Raw genomic sequence first — 12,760 nt, 5'->3', positions numbered from 1 at the left:
CCTCCCTGCCTCTCTCGAGTTCCAGGCTTTCTCAACCACGTGAACCGCACGCCTGCGCGGTGTGAAGGAGGAGGCGCCTCTCCTAGAATGTCTCATTTCTAAGGGCCTCTCTTTGGAGGTGTCCTTTAAAGAATCCCTTGAGAATTTTGGCCATAAATAAATAAATAAATGACAAAAAGATATTCGCCACAGCATAAACAAGCTCTCGGGTCTGAGGCCGTGTCTCTGACTCCTGCAAACAGGTGCTGAGATTCTGTAAAAGCCCCTGCACCATGGGGACCCAGCCTGTACCATTGAAACACCTGAGAGAGATCCAGGTGAAATTAGGTTCCTCAGACCCCCCTGTGGAACTGATCTAAATCCCCTAGTGGTAACTTCCAGACGTTTCTCCCTGTTACAAATTAATAAGGGGCCTAGTCCCTCAGCACTGGTTCTTTAACTGTCCATTGCTATAGCTGGAGAGACAGAGACAGCACCACCCACACCACACAGAACATCCTGGCTCCCCTTACCTTAGAAACAAGAATAAACAGAGGAAGGAATATTAGAGATACAGATGCAGATGTCCACAGAGGTTGCATTGGAGCTTGGTGGACTTTAAATAGGGTGGGGCTGGGATGGATTGGGGGAAGGGAGTGCAGAATCGTGCATTTGCATGGAATGGGAAAACTCCGGGGGATCTCAGCACCAATTTGGGGGATACTCAGCTCTGTAGCGTCACGATGCAGTGTGGCTATCTACAGTCTTGAATGGAAAGGCGACTGCAGCAAAAGACCCGAGATAAACCTTCAGGCTTCGTTAGGGTATGGTTAGCAGGTCAGAGGTGTGGGACCTGCGGATTTGGTCACATGGGGCTTGCAAAGAATAAGGAAGGTAGAGATATGTTAAAAAACACATTCAGGGTGGAAGTATGTGACATGCCAAATCTTGGTCAGTCGGAGGTCCTGAGGGGACCACAAAGCAGGATCTCGCCCCAAGGCCTGGCCCAGTGAGTTCCCAGAGTTAAGTCACCCCACGACTGTCAGTCCACCAGACCTGTATACTCCTTGTTCCTGACTGCCAACCTCCACCTCCATTCCAGCTCCAGGAACCAGTCCCGGTCTGACCCCACGTGCCTGGGCCTGTTACAGCTGCCTAGACCCCTGTTACCAGGCCCTCTGTGATGGAGTGAGGGCTGCTGCCTACTGACTGTTCTTATGCCAATATCCTCCCCTCCCCACCCTAGACATCTAAGCTTATGCTGCTCCTGAATTTCCCATTACCTTCAGGCTCCACCTGCCTGTTATAACATCCCTGTTACTGCTGGAAGGTTTCAAGACCCTCCAAGCACCCATCCTACTTCTCTCCATATGTTACCGTCCCTGCAGATACTCTGCTAGTTGAACAGGATTTCTCCCAGCAGCTCTGGGCTCAGGCCCTGCTGCCCTCCTGGGCACCAACACCCAGCACCCTTGCCTGTCACTAACTGGGCTGGAATAGCTCTGTCTGAGAAACAGCAAGCACAGTCCTCCAGACCTAACGGGGTTTGTCAAGGGAGATTTGGGGCCTTCAGGTTACAAGTTCAATCATTATTTTATAAATAATCTTCTATGTGTGTACTAGGACTTGGGTCTTTCTGGAGTTGGGATATGGAGGGCAAGAAATTTCATAGACTGGGTACTTATAAACAACAATTAATTTCTCACAGTTCCAGGGCTGGGAAGTCCAGAGCAAGGCACTAGCAGATTCTGTGTCTGGTGAGAGCTCTCGTTCTAGTTCACAGATGGCCCCTATTCACTGTGTCCTTCTCACTCTGTCCCTCCTTGTGGCAGAAGGTACAAGGGAACTCTCTGGGGACTTTTTTAAAATGAAGCACTAATTCCATCACATGGGGCTTCAACATGTGAATTTGGATGGGGGACTGAAACATTGAGTCTGTAGACCCACCCTCCTGGTGATCATTGTTAATGTTTATTCTGAGAATTCCTGTAATCCAGCACTCAATAAAGTTCATCGTATTTGAATCCCAAGTCAGTGCTCCCGATCCTGACCTAAACACATACCGTTTCTCAACACTACCAGTCTTCTGTTTAAAATATGGTCATACTGCCTGACCAGGTAGTGGCGCAGTGCATAGAGCGTTGAACTGGGATGCAGAGGACCCAGGTTCGAGACCCTGAGGTCGCCAGCTTGAGTGTGGGCTCATCTGGTTTGAGCAAAAGCTCACCAGCTTGGATCCAAGGTCACTGGCTCGAGCAAGGGGTTACTCGGTCTGCTGAAGGCCCGCGGTCAAGGCACATATGAGAAAGCAATCAATGAACAACTAAGGTCTCGCAACGAATAACTGATGATTGATGCTTCTCATCTCTCTCCATCCCTGTCTGTCTGTCCCTCTCTCTGACTCTCTTTCTGTCCCTGTAAAATAAATAAATAAATAAATAAATAAATAAATAAATAAATAAATAAATAAAATATGGTCATACTAACATTCATCACAGACTGTGCTGTCCCCTTCTGACTGAAGAACACAAGCTTCTTGCTAAATCCATTGTACTGACTTTTAAGTCTCTCTGGAAGTGCCTAAGAAGTAGCTAAGAATTTGACCATTGATATCCCAAGAAGGAAAGTTTTCTATTTTCTTTTCTTTTCTTTATCTCTACTGGAGCAGCTGCTGTCATTACCTCTGCCAAAATCACCAATGCTGCCTCTTAGAACTGAGAGACGGGGAATGGGAGCCTACAGCTGAGCCACCTCCGCCACCTGCCGCCCTCTGCTGAGGAGGGCCATGCAGAAACAGGGACAGTGCGTACCCCCCCCCCTTGGGTGTCAGTCGTCCACATTGCCATAACACATGTTCTGGTTTCTTAGAGAAACTGTAGTAAGAAAAGTCTTTTCTCTTTTGTACCTTCTGCTGTTTTGATGCCCGGGCCCCACCCACCACCCTGAGGCTGAGCAGGAGCCCACTGGGAACTGAACGGGCAGTGCTCTTCCCACCCAGGATTTGGTGTCGGTGTAAGACAGTGCTCCAGATCTCCTTAGGCTTTGTCCTTATCCTCCTGCAAACATGCACTAAGAGGGACAACCAGAAGTCCTTTGTCATGTCTAAATATGAGCAGGGAACCACACAAACCCTCCCTCCAAGAAATCTCTGAGTTTCCTGCAAAATGTCCACCCTTGCCCAAGAGGCTCTTCTTAGAGAGAAGATCCAAGACAGACGTCAAGTTCCCTGTCCTCCTAGCTCAGAGAATGCCATTTCATTGACAGACTTTCCTGTAGGGGGAAAGCCTTGTTCCTTCCTCTAACCCCTCTCACCCTAGTGGCATTCCTAACTCTCCATTACTTCTGCCTCCTTGCAGCCTCAGGAAAAAAACCAACTGACCCCAGCCTCAGGTCTGTGGGTGTGGGTGATCTGGATTACCAGCAGAGGGCAGTAGCTGCCCATTATTTATTCTCTAGCTCCCTGCCCACCCCTGTTATCAGTTTCTCCAAGGATCAGAATAGGTGGCCCTTTATCCTGCCTGGAGTGAGCTGCTTCTCCTTGCCCTGCTTTCTGCCTGGGGTGGAGAAACTATCTCCACAGTTTAACCTGTATCTTGGCAATTATTTCTATAGAGACATTGACCGCCGTCAGTGTTAGCCATGCTCTTCACACAGGCAGTCCCGCAGTCCTCCTCGCACGGTCTGTCCTCCCCCAGCCGTCCGCCTCGCACGGGCTGTCTCCCTCACCCCGCCCTCCCCCTCTCTCGGGCTGTCTCCCCCCAGCCACCCTCCTTGAGCAGAGCTGTCACTGAGTAAGAGCCCTCTGGCCTGTCTCCAGGCACTGTGCGGTTGGCCCGTCAGCCTCTCAGAGTTGCTTACCACTTATGATAAGGCCATTTGTGGTGTTTCCTAAGTGCCACGTACTCCTGGCCCTCTGTACCTGTCGCTCCTAACTGCTATTAAGTATGATGCCAGCCCTGAGCAGGGTTAGGCAACTTAAAGAAAACAGAGTCAGGAAAAAGTGAACTCAAAGTTTTGTTTTAAAAATGGGAATGTCATCATAAAAATTAATAAAGATAACACATCTCTGAGCAGGAGATTCCAAAAGAAGTTGCAAATCATACACCCCACCCCCACCAGTCCTGGCCACAGTAGTAAGAGTGTGCCCAGGTGATTCTATTAAGGTCCTTTAAAAAAGTCTGTTAAATTGAGAGTAGAACAGGAGGAGTCCTTCCCCTCCGATGATGATATGGGGAGGGTGGGGGCCCCGGGGCTGACGGCGCTGTTGGATTCAGCTCTCAGGGAGAAAGGCAGTGTAAGATACTGAGTCTGACATGGAGAGGGGAAGAGCTGAGGTGGGGGAAAGAGTCTGGCCACCTTGAAGTCCCAGCTTCAAGGATAGGAATGCTACCCAAGACCAGACTACCTCTATCCTCCTATGGTAAGCTGAGAGTAGCCTCCACCTCAGCTAGCCTCTGTGAATTAGGTTTGGGTTCCGTCACTTGCAAACACCAAGGTTCCTGCTAGGAGACACTACTGTTCATTTGGCACTTTACCATACACTCTTCTACTATTATTATAAATGTTTTCATATAAATGCCTCACCTCCCAACATGAAAACAACTTTCTTGACTGGCATTTTGCCTTGGGCCTCTTCCTCTGGCATCCCTATCCTGGAGCTAAGCCCAGGTAAGTGCTTTAAATATATTCAGTGCTAAGGAGTAGTGTTAGGAACAGGTGCAGTCCATGACAGATAGAAATTCTTGCTAAAGTAGTTCTTTTTCTTTTGTCCTGAACTTGCACCTAGCTGATCAGTCAACATGAGAACCAGGTATATAATCTGAGCATTTGCCCACATTATGCAATTTCTTTGAAATATTGGAAGTTGCTTCCCTTCTGTTTATGGAGTTGGCCTTCCCAGTTAGACTCGCAGTGAGGAGCGTCTTTCTCTGGGGGATGGGTGTTCCAACCTCCCTTTCTCCTCACTCTGGGACTAAGTATATCACGGTAATGTTTATTAAGGTTGAATTTACGGCTTTGATGAGCTAAAGGCATGTGAATGGCCTTCAAAGGTGGGTGCTTTTTTTAGAGGGGGTCGTTTCCTTTATCTGAGCAGTCAAGTTGTTTGCTAAGGGTACCCAAATCCGCAATCCCTACCAGGTGGAGACCAGGGCCGCCTGAGCTCCTCTCCACCCTGGTTGCCTGGTGTGTTGCCCAGACAAACGGGCAAGCTGGTCAGTGAGCAGATGCAAAGATGGAGACTTGTATCCACCGACCAGTCTGTATTGTGGCCCAGCCATAGTATCTGGAAATTATCACATTTTATGCACTTTACTTGAAATCCTGGCAATTTCTTTCTTTCTGTATACTGACATAAACATCATTTAGCATCCCTTTGCTGTTTAGAAAAGTAGCAAACACTCAGATATCTGTAAATGTAGTATTTATGTTTTATTACTGAATCTCAAAATTAGTTGGAGCACTGGAAATTTAGTTTGGCTGCTGAGTAGAAACAAAAAGGTCAAAGGGTATATTTCTTTGAAAAGTCGCAACCAGTGGGCTGTTGCTTAAACATGGACGTCTGCACAGATGGAAATCCCAAAGATGCCCAGAAGCCCAGCCTTTGCACAGGCTCCAGCACCAATATTATCTGAAAAAAAGGGAACATTTTTGAAGAAAGAGCGTTAAGAAATACATTATCAGAATGCAACAAACCAATATCTTTTATAAATGTTTTGGCTAGAGGTTGGTTGTACAGGCAATTTCATGGTACCCAAGATTTGAGCTATACTTGTACTGCAAATGATAATAATATACTAGCTTGAATAGACTGACAATTCCTGGGAGGCTGTCTGGCTCAATTTAATTAATGCTATGCATTAATGCCATGACTATGGGTCTTTCCTTATAAATACTAATGACCTTACAAAAAGAAAAATGACTTAACTAAAATTTTTTTCTGGGGGGTAGAAATGTATTGAATGCTAGTTTTTGTTGTTTTTTTTTCTACTTTATCTACCTCCCACTACTCCAGGAAATTTTTACCTCTCCTTCACTCCAGTCTCTCTGTATTTAGAAGCTTTGTATAAGCATCCCAGTAATGACTGCAGGGACATGTGGCATGGACGAACCAGGGTTTTTATTCCCTGTCTGTCAACACACTTTGCCTGCTTTTTTCTTGGTCTTTGATTCTGAGAATATTACTTTTTCAAAACATTCTTGAGGAATAATTGACAAATATAACTGTATATATTTTAAGTGTTCACCATACTGATTTGATAGACATACACATTGTAGACTGATTACCAAGATTACGATGACACTCCAGCACTTCACATAGTGAATGTAGGTGACTCTGTTTTGCATGTGGTGAGAATGCTCAGAGACTTGCAGGTATGCAATACTTATTAACTGTAGGCACCGTGCACACCATGTCTAGTACATTAGAGAATCCAACAGGTTTTCTTTGACACCTAGGCATCTTTTTCTATTTCATCCTCTGTATTAGCTGGTCAACTTCTCCACCAAACTATCTGTTTGCTAGGGGCAGAGTTTTATTCATTTCTGTATCTCTCCTAACAAGTACCACAATATCCGCAACTGGTTGGCATTTAATTCCCAAAGAAAAACCAAATTGAGTCATACTCTGTATTTATTTGTATTTTACACACCATCTAGCAGAACGTCAGGGACATTAGAGTTTTCAGAATATATTTGGTGAAGAAATAGCTTATTGGTACTCACGTGCTTTTTCAACCACTTCCCCCTTGTACAAGGGGATGTGTTTGCAAAGATGCTCAATGGGAGACCCGAACACCAACCATTTCACATCTGTGATCAGCGACTGCAGCGGGTTGTACTTGACCCAGGTGTATTTGTTGGAAAACATGGTGTTCAGAGCCTAGATCAGAGTGGGATTGGGTAAAAATAAATTGACATAATCTGGTGTCTTTTGTGACTTTTTCTCTTTTCTATTAATAACTAGAAGGTAGTCAAGAATCTCAAGACATCATCTCTTTCTGACCACTTGGTCTGCAGAGAAGCCTCATTAATACCGATGTTATTTTGCTAATGGTGATAATGAAACCCAGAGAGGGGGATTCCTGGGCCAAAGGCAGCACGAACGGGACGTTACGGAGGGAAAATTAATGCTCAGATTTTTAGCTTCATGTGGTGTCTGTCTATTCTCACTATACCATATTCTTTGCACCTTGTGTCATTGAATATTATAATTCCACTCCTTTTTTTTTTTTACCTTTTACTCTTTCTTAGAGCAGTGCTTTGAGACGAGGCTATGCAGTCCTTTCTACGAAAACACTAGAATTTATTGTAAGTTCTTGTATTGGAGGCTGTAGGATGGAAATCGAGCTAAGAGATGTATTCCTGCATTAAAAACAATAAACTGAAAACACTCTAATAAGTGGGGAGTGATAAGGTATAATATTATAATCTTTACCCTCTTCATTTCTCCATAGTCACCGGTATTCCTCGGCTCGAGAACAAGGAATATTTACCTGCCTCTCGTAGATGTACCGTTGAAGTTGGTCCAGAGCAGGGATAGTTTTATGGTTCATCTTCAGGATGTAACAGGCTCTTCGGGAGAGCATCCTGGTTGCGATGTAGCCCTGAGGCAGCAAGAACACAGTTATTGCCCGTTTAATTCCCCGGGCTCTGAACTTGGTGAGAATGACCTATGAACCCTGAGAAAGCCTTGAGCATGCATTGTGAGTGCATATGACTGCTTTTTAATCTGCAATCAATCGTATCTATTTGACTTCTTTGACATAGTTATTTGTCCTATTTTACTTGCTACCTCTACCTCTGAAATGGTGAAGACACACTTTTTATGTTATGGAACAAGGGTCTGCAGTTTGCAATGTGAAAGACCGAGAAGCAGCAGCTCTCTGTCTCATTGATTTTGTCCAGCCTTTTCTTCAATTTGGAGTACATACAACATTCTTTAGACCTTTGTGCTTTCCAATATGTTAGTTCCTAGCCACGTGTGGTTCTGTAAATGTAAATTCAAATTCAATGCAATTGGGAATGTATGTCTTCTGTCACACTTTTCAAGGACTCAATAGCTGCAATTGGCTAGCTGCTTCCCTACTAGAAAATGCAGATAAAGAACATTTCCACCAGTGCAGAAAGTTCCACTGGAGAGTGCTGCTTTAGAAACTCTCCTTAACGTACCCATGCCCACCCTCACCCCACCATCCATGCTCCATCTACTCTTCCTTTCTCCACCGTCTTCTCTCCATCCTGCCTCCACCTCTATCCCAGGCTGGCTGGGTAGGGATGGGTTGGGGAAAGTTGAAACTGGGAGAACAATGGAGGGTGAAGACCTTGGAGCCAGAAGGAACCCAAGGTCATCTAAGCATCATCTAGAGTGGAACTCTTCAGTTCCAAATAATTTCACAGCCTATAAGACTATACAACATAAGCCCTCTACTTCTTATTTTCCCCTACCCTGTTTTACTCCTTTTTTCCTACTTCCTATTTTTCAATTCTCACAAATTGCCAGTTTCTAAAATTCAAAAATAGACCGAAGTCAAGCATGATGATAGAGAAAGAGGCTTAAACCATATCTTCACCACTCTTATTTTCTTAAAAAAAAAACCAACATTTGGGATTTGCTTGGCATCTGCTTAAAAACAATCTCAGTATAACTTTCTTTTAAACTGTATTTTTCAAAGATTCTATATTTTCAAATGTGTCCTGGAACTCCCAATACCAAAGGAGAGGAAACATATGAGGATGTTTCTATGAGACAAGAGGAAGAAAAGCATGTTCATATGTCCAGGGAGCTGGACACCAACCTGCCTACATGCACAGTGCACAGCTCTGCCCCTGGGTGAAAGCGGACTTAGTGTCGGTGGAACAAGTGGCAAACAAACAAATACACGGATAGAGGACAGAGTGAATGTTCTGAGCAGGTTTTGGAGACTTGTTTCAATAACAGCAATTGAAACCTGGAAGTAGTTTAGTGTTTTTAATTAACATACTTTCCTTCTTACAGAAGAAGCGTGATTTATTGCACAACCTACATACATAGTTAAATGTGCATAGTTGTTCTGGATTCCTGGTAATTTGTGACTGTTTCATGATACTTCTTTTTCTACACATTTTTTTTTGCATCAGAAGCCCTAATTCATTCATTTATTTACTTGACAAATATTTTAAAAGTCTGTATTGCGGCACTGCTTTGGGCTCTGGTCATTCTTTCTGAGCCTATAATGAGACAATATCATCTCGCTTCCAATTTCCACCTGAAAAGGTCAAATAAACATGTATGTTTCCTATCATGCTTTTTTCCCCTTAGAAATGATTTTGTTTGTTTGTTAATCAACAGCTTGATTATTTAAAAGGAAAAGCAGAAGTAAGGAAATTCTGATGGAATTGAAAGATAGGTTTTAGAATTCAAATGCCTGCCCCTCTGCCCATCAGAAACCTTGTCTTGAAGAATATAAAAATTCCCTTGATGCTTACGTGTTTATAGTCAAACACCGTGGTAGAGGAGCATGATCCCGCATGGACGTTAATGATGGCAGCATTTTTTTCATTGTCAATTGTCACTGTCTCCTGAATATTGCCACCATTGTTGTTTGGGCTGATGATGTTATAAACCTATATTGATAATAAAGACACAATAGTTTTTCCATAAATCACATGAATTTGAAAGGATTCCTCCCAGAAAAATAAAGCCTTTCACCTGCTATGAACAAGAAGTTGAAGTCTGAAACCTCTCCACCAGGATCCCAGACCAAAATCACATGTTAAAATAAGAATGCAAAATTATTCTTCATAGTCAACAAAAATTATATGGGAGAAGCAATGATATCACAGGAAAAATGAGACTGACCATATTTTAAAGCAATGTACAGTTGGAAAGAAATAATCAATCTCATTAGTTCTGTTATTAGTTAATTCTTTGTATTATTATTATTATTATTATTATTATTAAGTGAGAGACAGGGAGACAGAAACAAGACTCCCACATGTGCCTGGACCAGGATCCACCTGGCAAGCCCCCTACCAGGCGATGCTCTGCCTTTCTGGGCCGCTGCCCTGTTGCTCGGCAACTGAGCTATTTTAGTGCTTGAGGCGAGGCTATGGAGCCATGCTCAGCACCCAGGGCTGATATTGCTCAAAGCATACAAGCCATGGCTGTGGGAGGGGAAGAGAGAGAGAGAGTGAAATAGAGTGGGGGAGGAGTTGAGAAGCAGATGGTCGCTTCTCCTGTGTGCCCTGAGCAGGAATAGAGCCCAGAACTTCCATATGCCTGGCCAACACTCTATCACTGAGCTAACTGGTCAGGGCCTGATTATTTCTAGGATTCTATCCCAAATAGGTCAGAAGGACTCTTTACTGCCCTTCAAGTTATCTTGTATCTTTCCTTCCCTCTACCAACATCTCCAAGTTATAAAGTCCATAATAAATCAACTCACCTCAGATCCATGAGCTTGTGTTCCAAAGATGGCTAGTACCCCCAGAAAAAACACCTGAAAAACAGACTAGTTACTTCCATTCTCTGTATGGTAATCATTGTAGGTAGAGACATGAAGGGACACTGGATAGGACAAGCATAAATATCTTAGAAAATATACACTTAGAGATACTGGTATTTGGTCATGGATGATCAACTGTCCATTTCTAAAGTATTTATATAAGACACACATTCACTCATTTGACAGGTATTTATTGAGTTTATGCTATTTACTGGACACAAGGTTCTACTTTTGTTACCAAATTCCCATCCATTTCAACATCAAAACCTTCTATAGAGCATGTGTTCTTTTACCGGGATAAACTTGGAGCAGGTGAGCAGTGAGAAATGACTGATTTTACTATGGGAATCCCTTGGTGTGGTTCACGCTGGCTGTGGATTGCAAGAGGTCAGTATCCTCTGGTTAACTGGGGGGGGGGGGATAGTTTGAAAATGGACCCATAGGCAATAGATACAATACATTTCTAAGGGAAACTATGAAAATAAGATGCTTAGGGACATGATTAACTGTTGAGAATAAGGAAAACCTTTTTATTCTTCTACAACCTATGCCTTAGTGTTACCCTCAGACAAATGTTAGACCAGCAGGTCCTGAAACCGACACTGGGGTAGCGATGACATTTTACTGCAGTAATGTAAAAGTCTAATCCAATATTCTGATCCTGTCTTTTCTGACATCGCAGTGTGCTGCACTATCATTGAAAAGTGCTGCTGGACAGGGTCTGCTAGAAGGCAGGTCTTTTTAAGGACTACCAGTGGGACTTTACTGCCCTTTCTATATTGCCAATAACATTTCTCTCTTGATGACAGGGCTGGAGTTTCTAACAAAGACCTGTATGCAAACATCCCACCTGCCTATTTGCACAGGGACACATCTTCTCTGACTCCAGTCTGGTTCTAGTAACCTCTGACACTCCTATATATTCTATTAATGGGTCTAACATAGAGGCTTGAACAGGTGGGTGGAGGACTGATTGCTTTAATGGTATGATTAGAAAGAGCCCAGGAAGTGTCCCCTACCCCCAAATAACCACCCACTCAGCACTGTGATTAATACATCACAGTTACAGGTTTGTGCTTCAAGTTAGGTCTTCTCTTGAAAAATCAAAAGATTCCTGGGAGAGGAACCTTTTTAAACTGACAGTCTTGAACATCTTAGGGGGAGGTACTTACCATTTCACTTTCTCCCTCAGCTTCTAAATGACAATAAGGGATAGAGACTAGGGAACGGAGTTCCGGTATAGATCAGAACATATTCCACTGCCCCTGGCACTGCAGTGAGGAACTGTGGGAGACTGCGGTTGGGCTGGGATCATTTGAAGGAGTAAGGGTAGTCATGACAGGGATGCTTTGCCATGATTTCTCCTGTAAGGGGGGCCTATGATGGATAAATTTCAAGCCTAAATCCCAAGTTCACTGGCTTGGGAAAATCACATTCCTTCATGCCTCAGTCTTCTCATCTATAAAATGGGGTAACACTAGTCAGCTCATAGAGTTGCTGAATGAATAGATGAAACTATTCATGTGAAATTTTTAGCATAGTGCCTAGTATACACCTGGGGAATGACTGCTGCTATTATTATTGTTATTAATATTATTGATATTATTACTTTTAAGTTACCACTTTTCTTTCAGATAGTATATACAGTTATCCTAAAATGCCTGCATTCCTTCCAAAGCTCATAATAAGAATTATTATTTTAAAATCCTCCAAATTAAAATTCTCTAGATATTTCCAAAATATTTTCTTTGCATTGTTCAGTAAACATTTTATAAAACAGACAAATAAATATTGAACTGAATAGCCAACACCATTCTTAACAAAGACATCATAAATCAATCACAGAAGCTTAGGAGCATGCGCAGTGTTCGCCTAAGCATGCTGAAGTCCGAGGCATGTGGAGAGGAGCATGTACTGCAGGCGCCACCACCAGAGGAGAAAGGAGCAGAGACAGATACTCACAAGGATTTTCATTTTGTCTGAAGGGAAGCAGAAGCTGCAGCAAGTGAGGCTGCCAGGAGCAGCTTCTACCCTTTATATCGGCTTTAAGGTGTAGAAATCTCTTTCCAGACCGATCAATTGGAGAAAAGCTGTGTCATATCTCTGACACACCCCAGCAAACTCCTTTATCGGGATTGAGCCCCAACCATGTAACCTGATATCAATGAAGTTCATTAGTCAGTCATGAAAATTCACTACTTGGTCACTCTGTAAATACTCCCTGCTTATCTGCTCTATGTTGCACTTGAGAGTTCAATTTCCACCCTTTAAAAACATTGCAAGATGCTTGTTTCACA

At 43.4% G+C, this 12,760-nt stretch overlaps 1 protein-coding gene across 1 annotated transcript; it reads right to left on the bottom strand.

Moving 5' to 3' along the window:
* Positions 1-5,386: 5,386 nt before the first annotated feature.
* On the bottom strand, positions 5,387-12,527 carry GKN2 (gastrokine 2). Its single transcript, XM_066378087.1, has 6 exons — positions 12,426-12,527; positions 10,404-10,457; positions 9,445-9,582; positions 7,473-7,583; positions 6,703-6,859; positions 5,387-5,608 (listed from the first exon to the last, which is right to left on the bottom strand). Exons 1-6 carry the CDS (start codon positions 12,435-12,437, stop codon positions 5,526-5,528), a joined length of 555 nt encoding a protein of 184 aa, XP_066234184.1. The 5' UTR covers positions 12,438-12,527; the 3' UTR covers positions 5,387-5,525.
* Positions 12,528-12,760: the final 233 nt, after the last annotated feature.

The sequence above is a fragment of the Saccopteryx leptura genome, chromosome 3 (assembly GCF_036850995.1).
Source record: "Saccopteryx leptura isolate mSacLep1 chromosome 3, mSacLep1_pri_phased_curated, whole genome shotgun sequence".
Classification (NCBI taxonomy): domain Eukaryota; kingdom Metazoa; phylum Chordata; class Mammalia; order Chiroptera; family Emballonuridae; genus Saccopteryx; species Saccopteryx leptura.
Note: the sequence above shows the minus strand (reverse complement) of the source record. Positions and strands in the feature narration are given on the sequence as shown.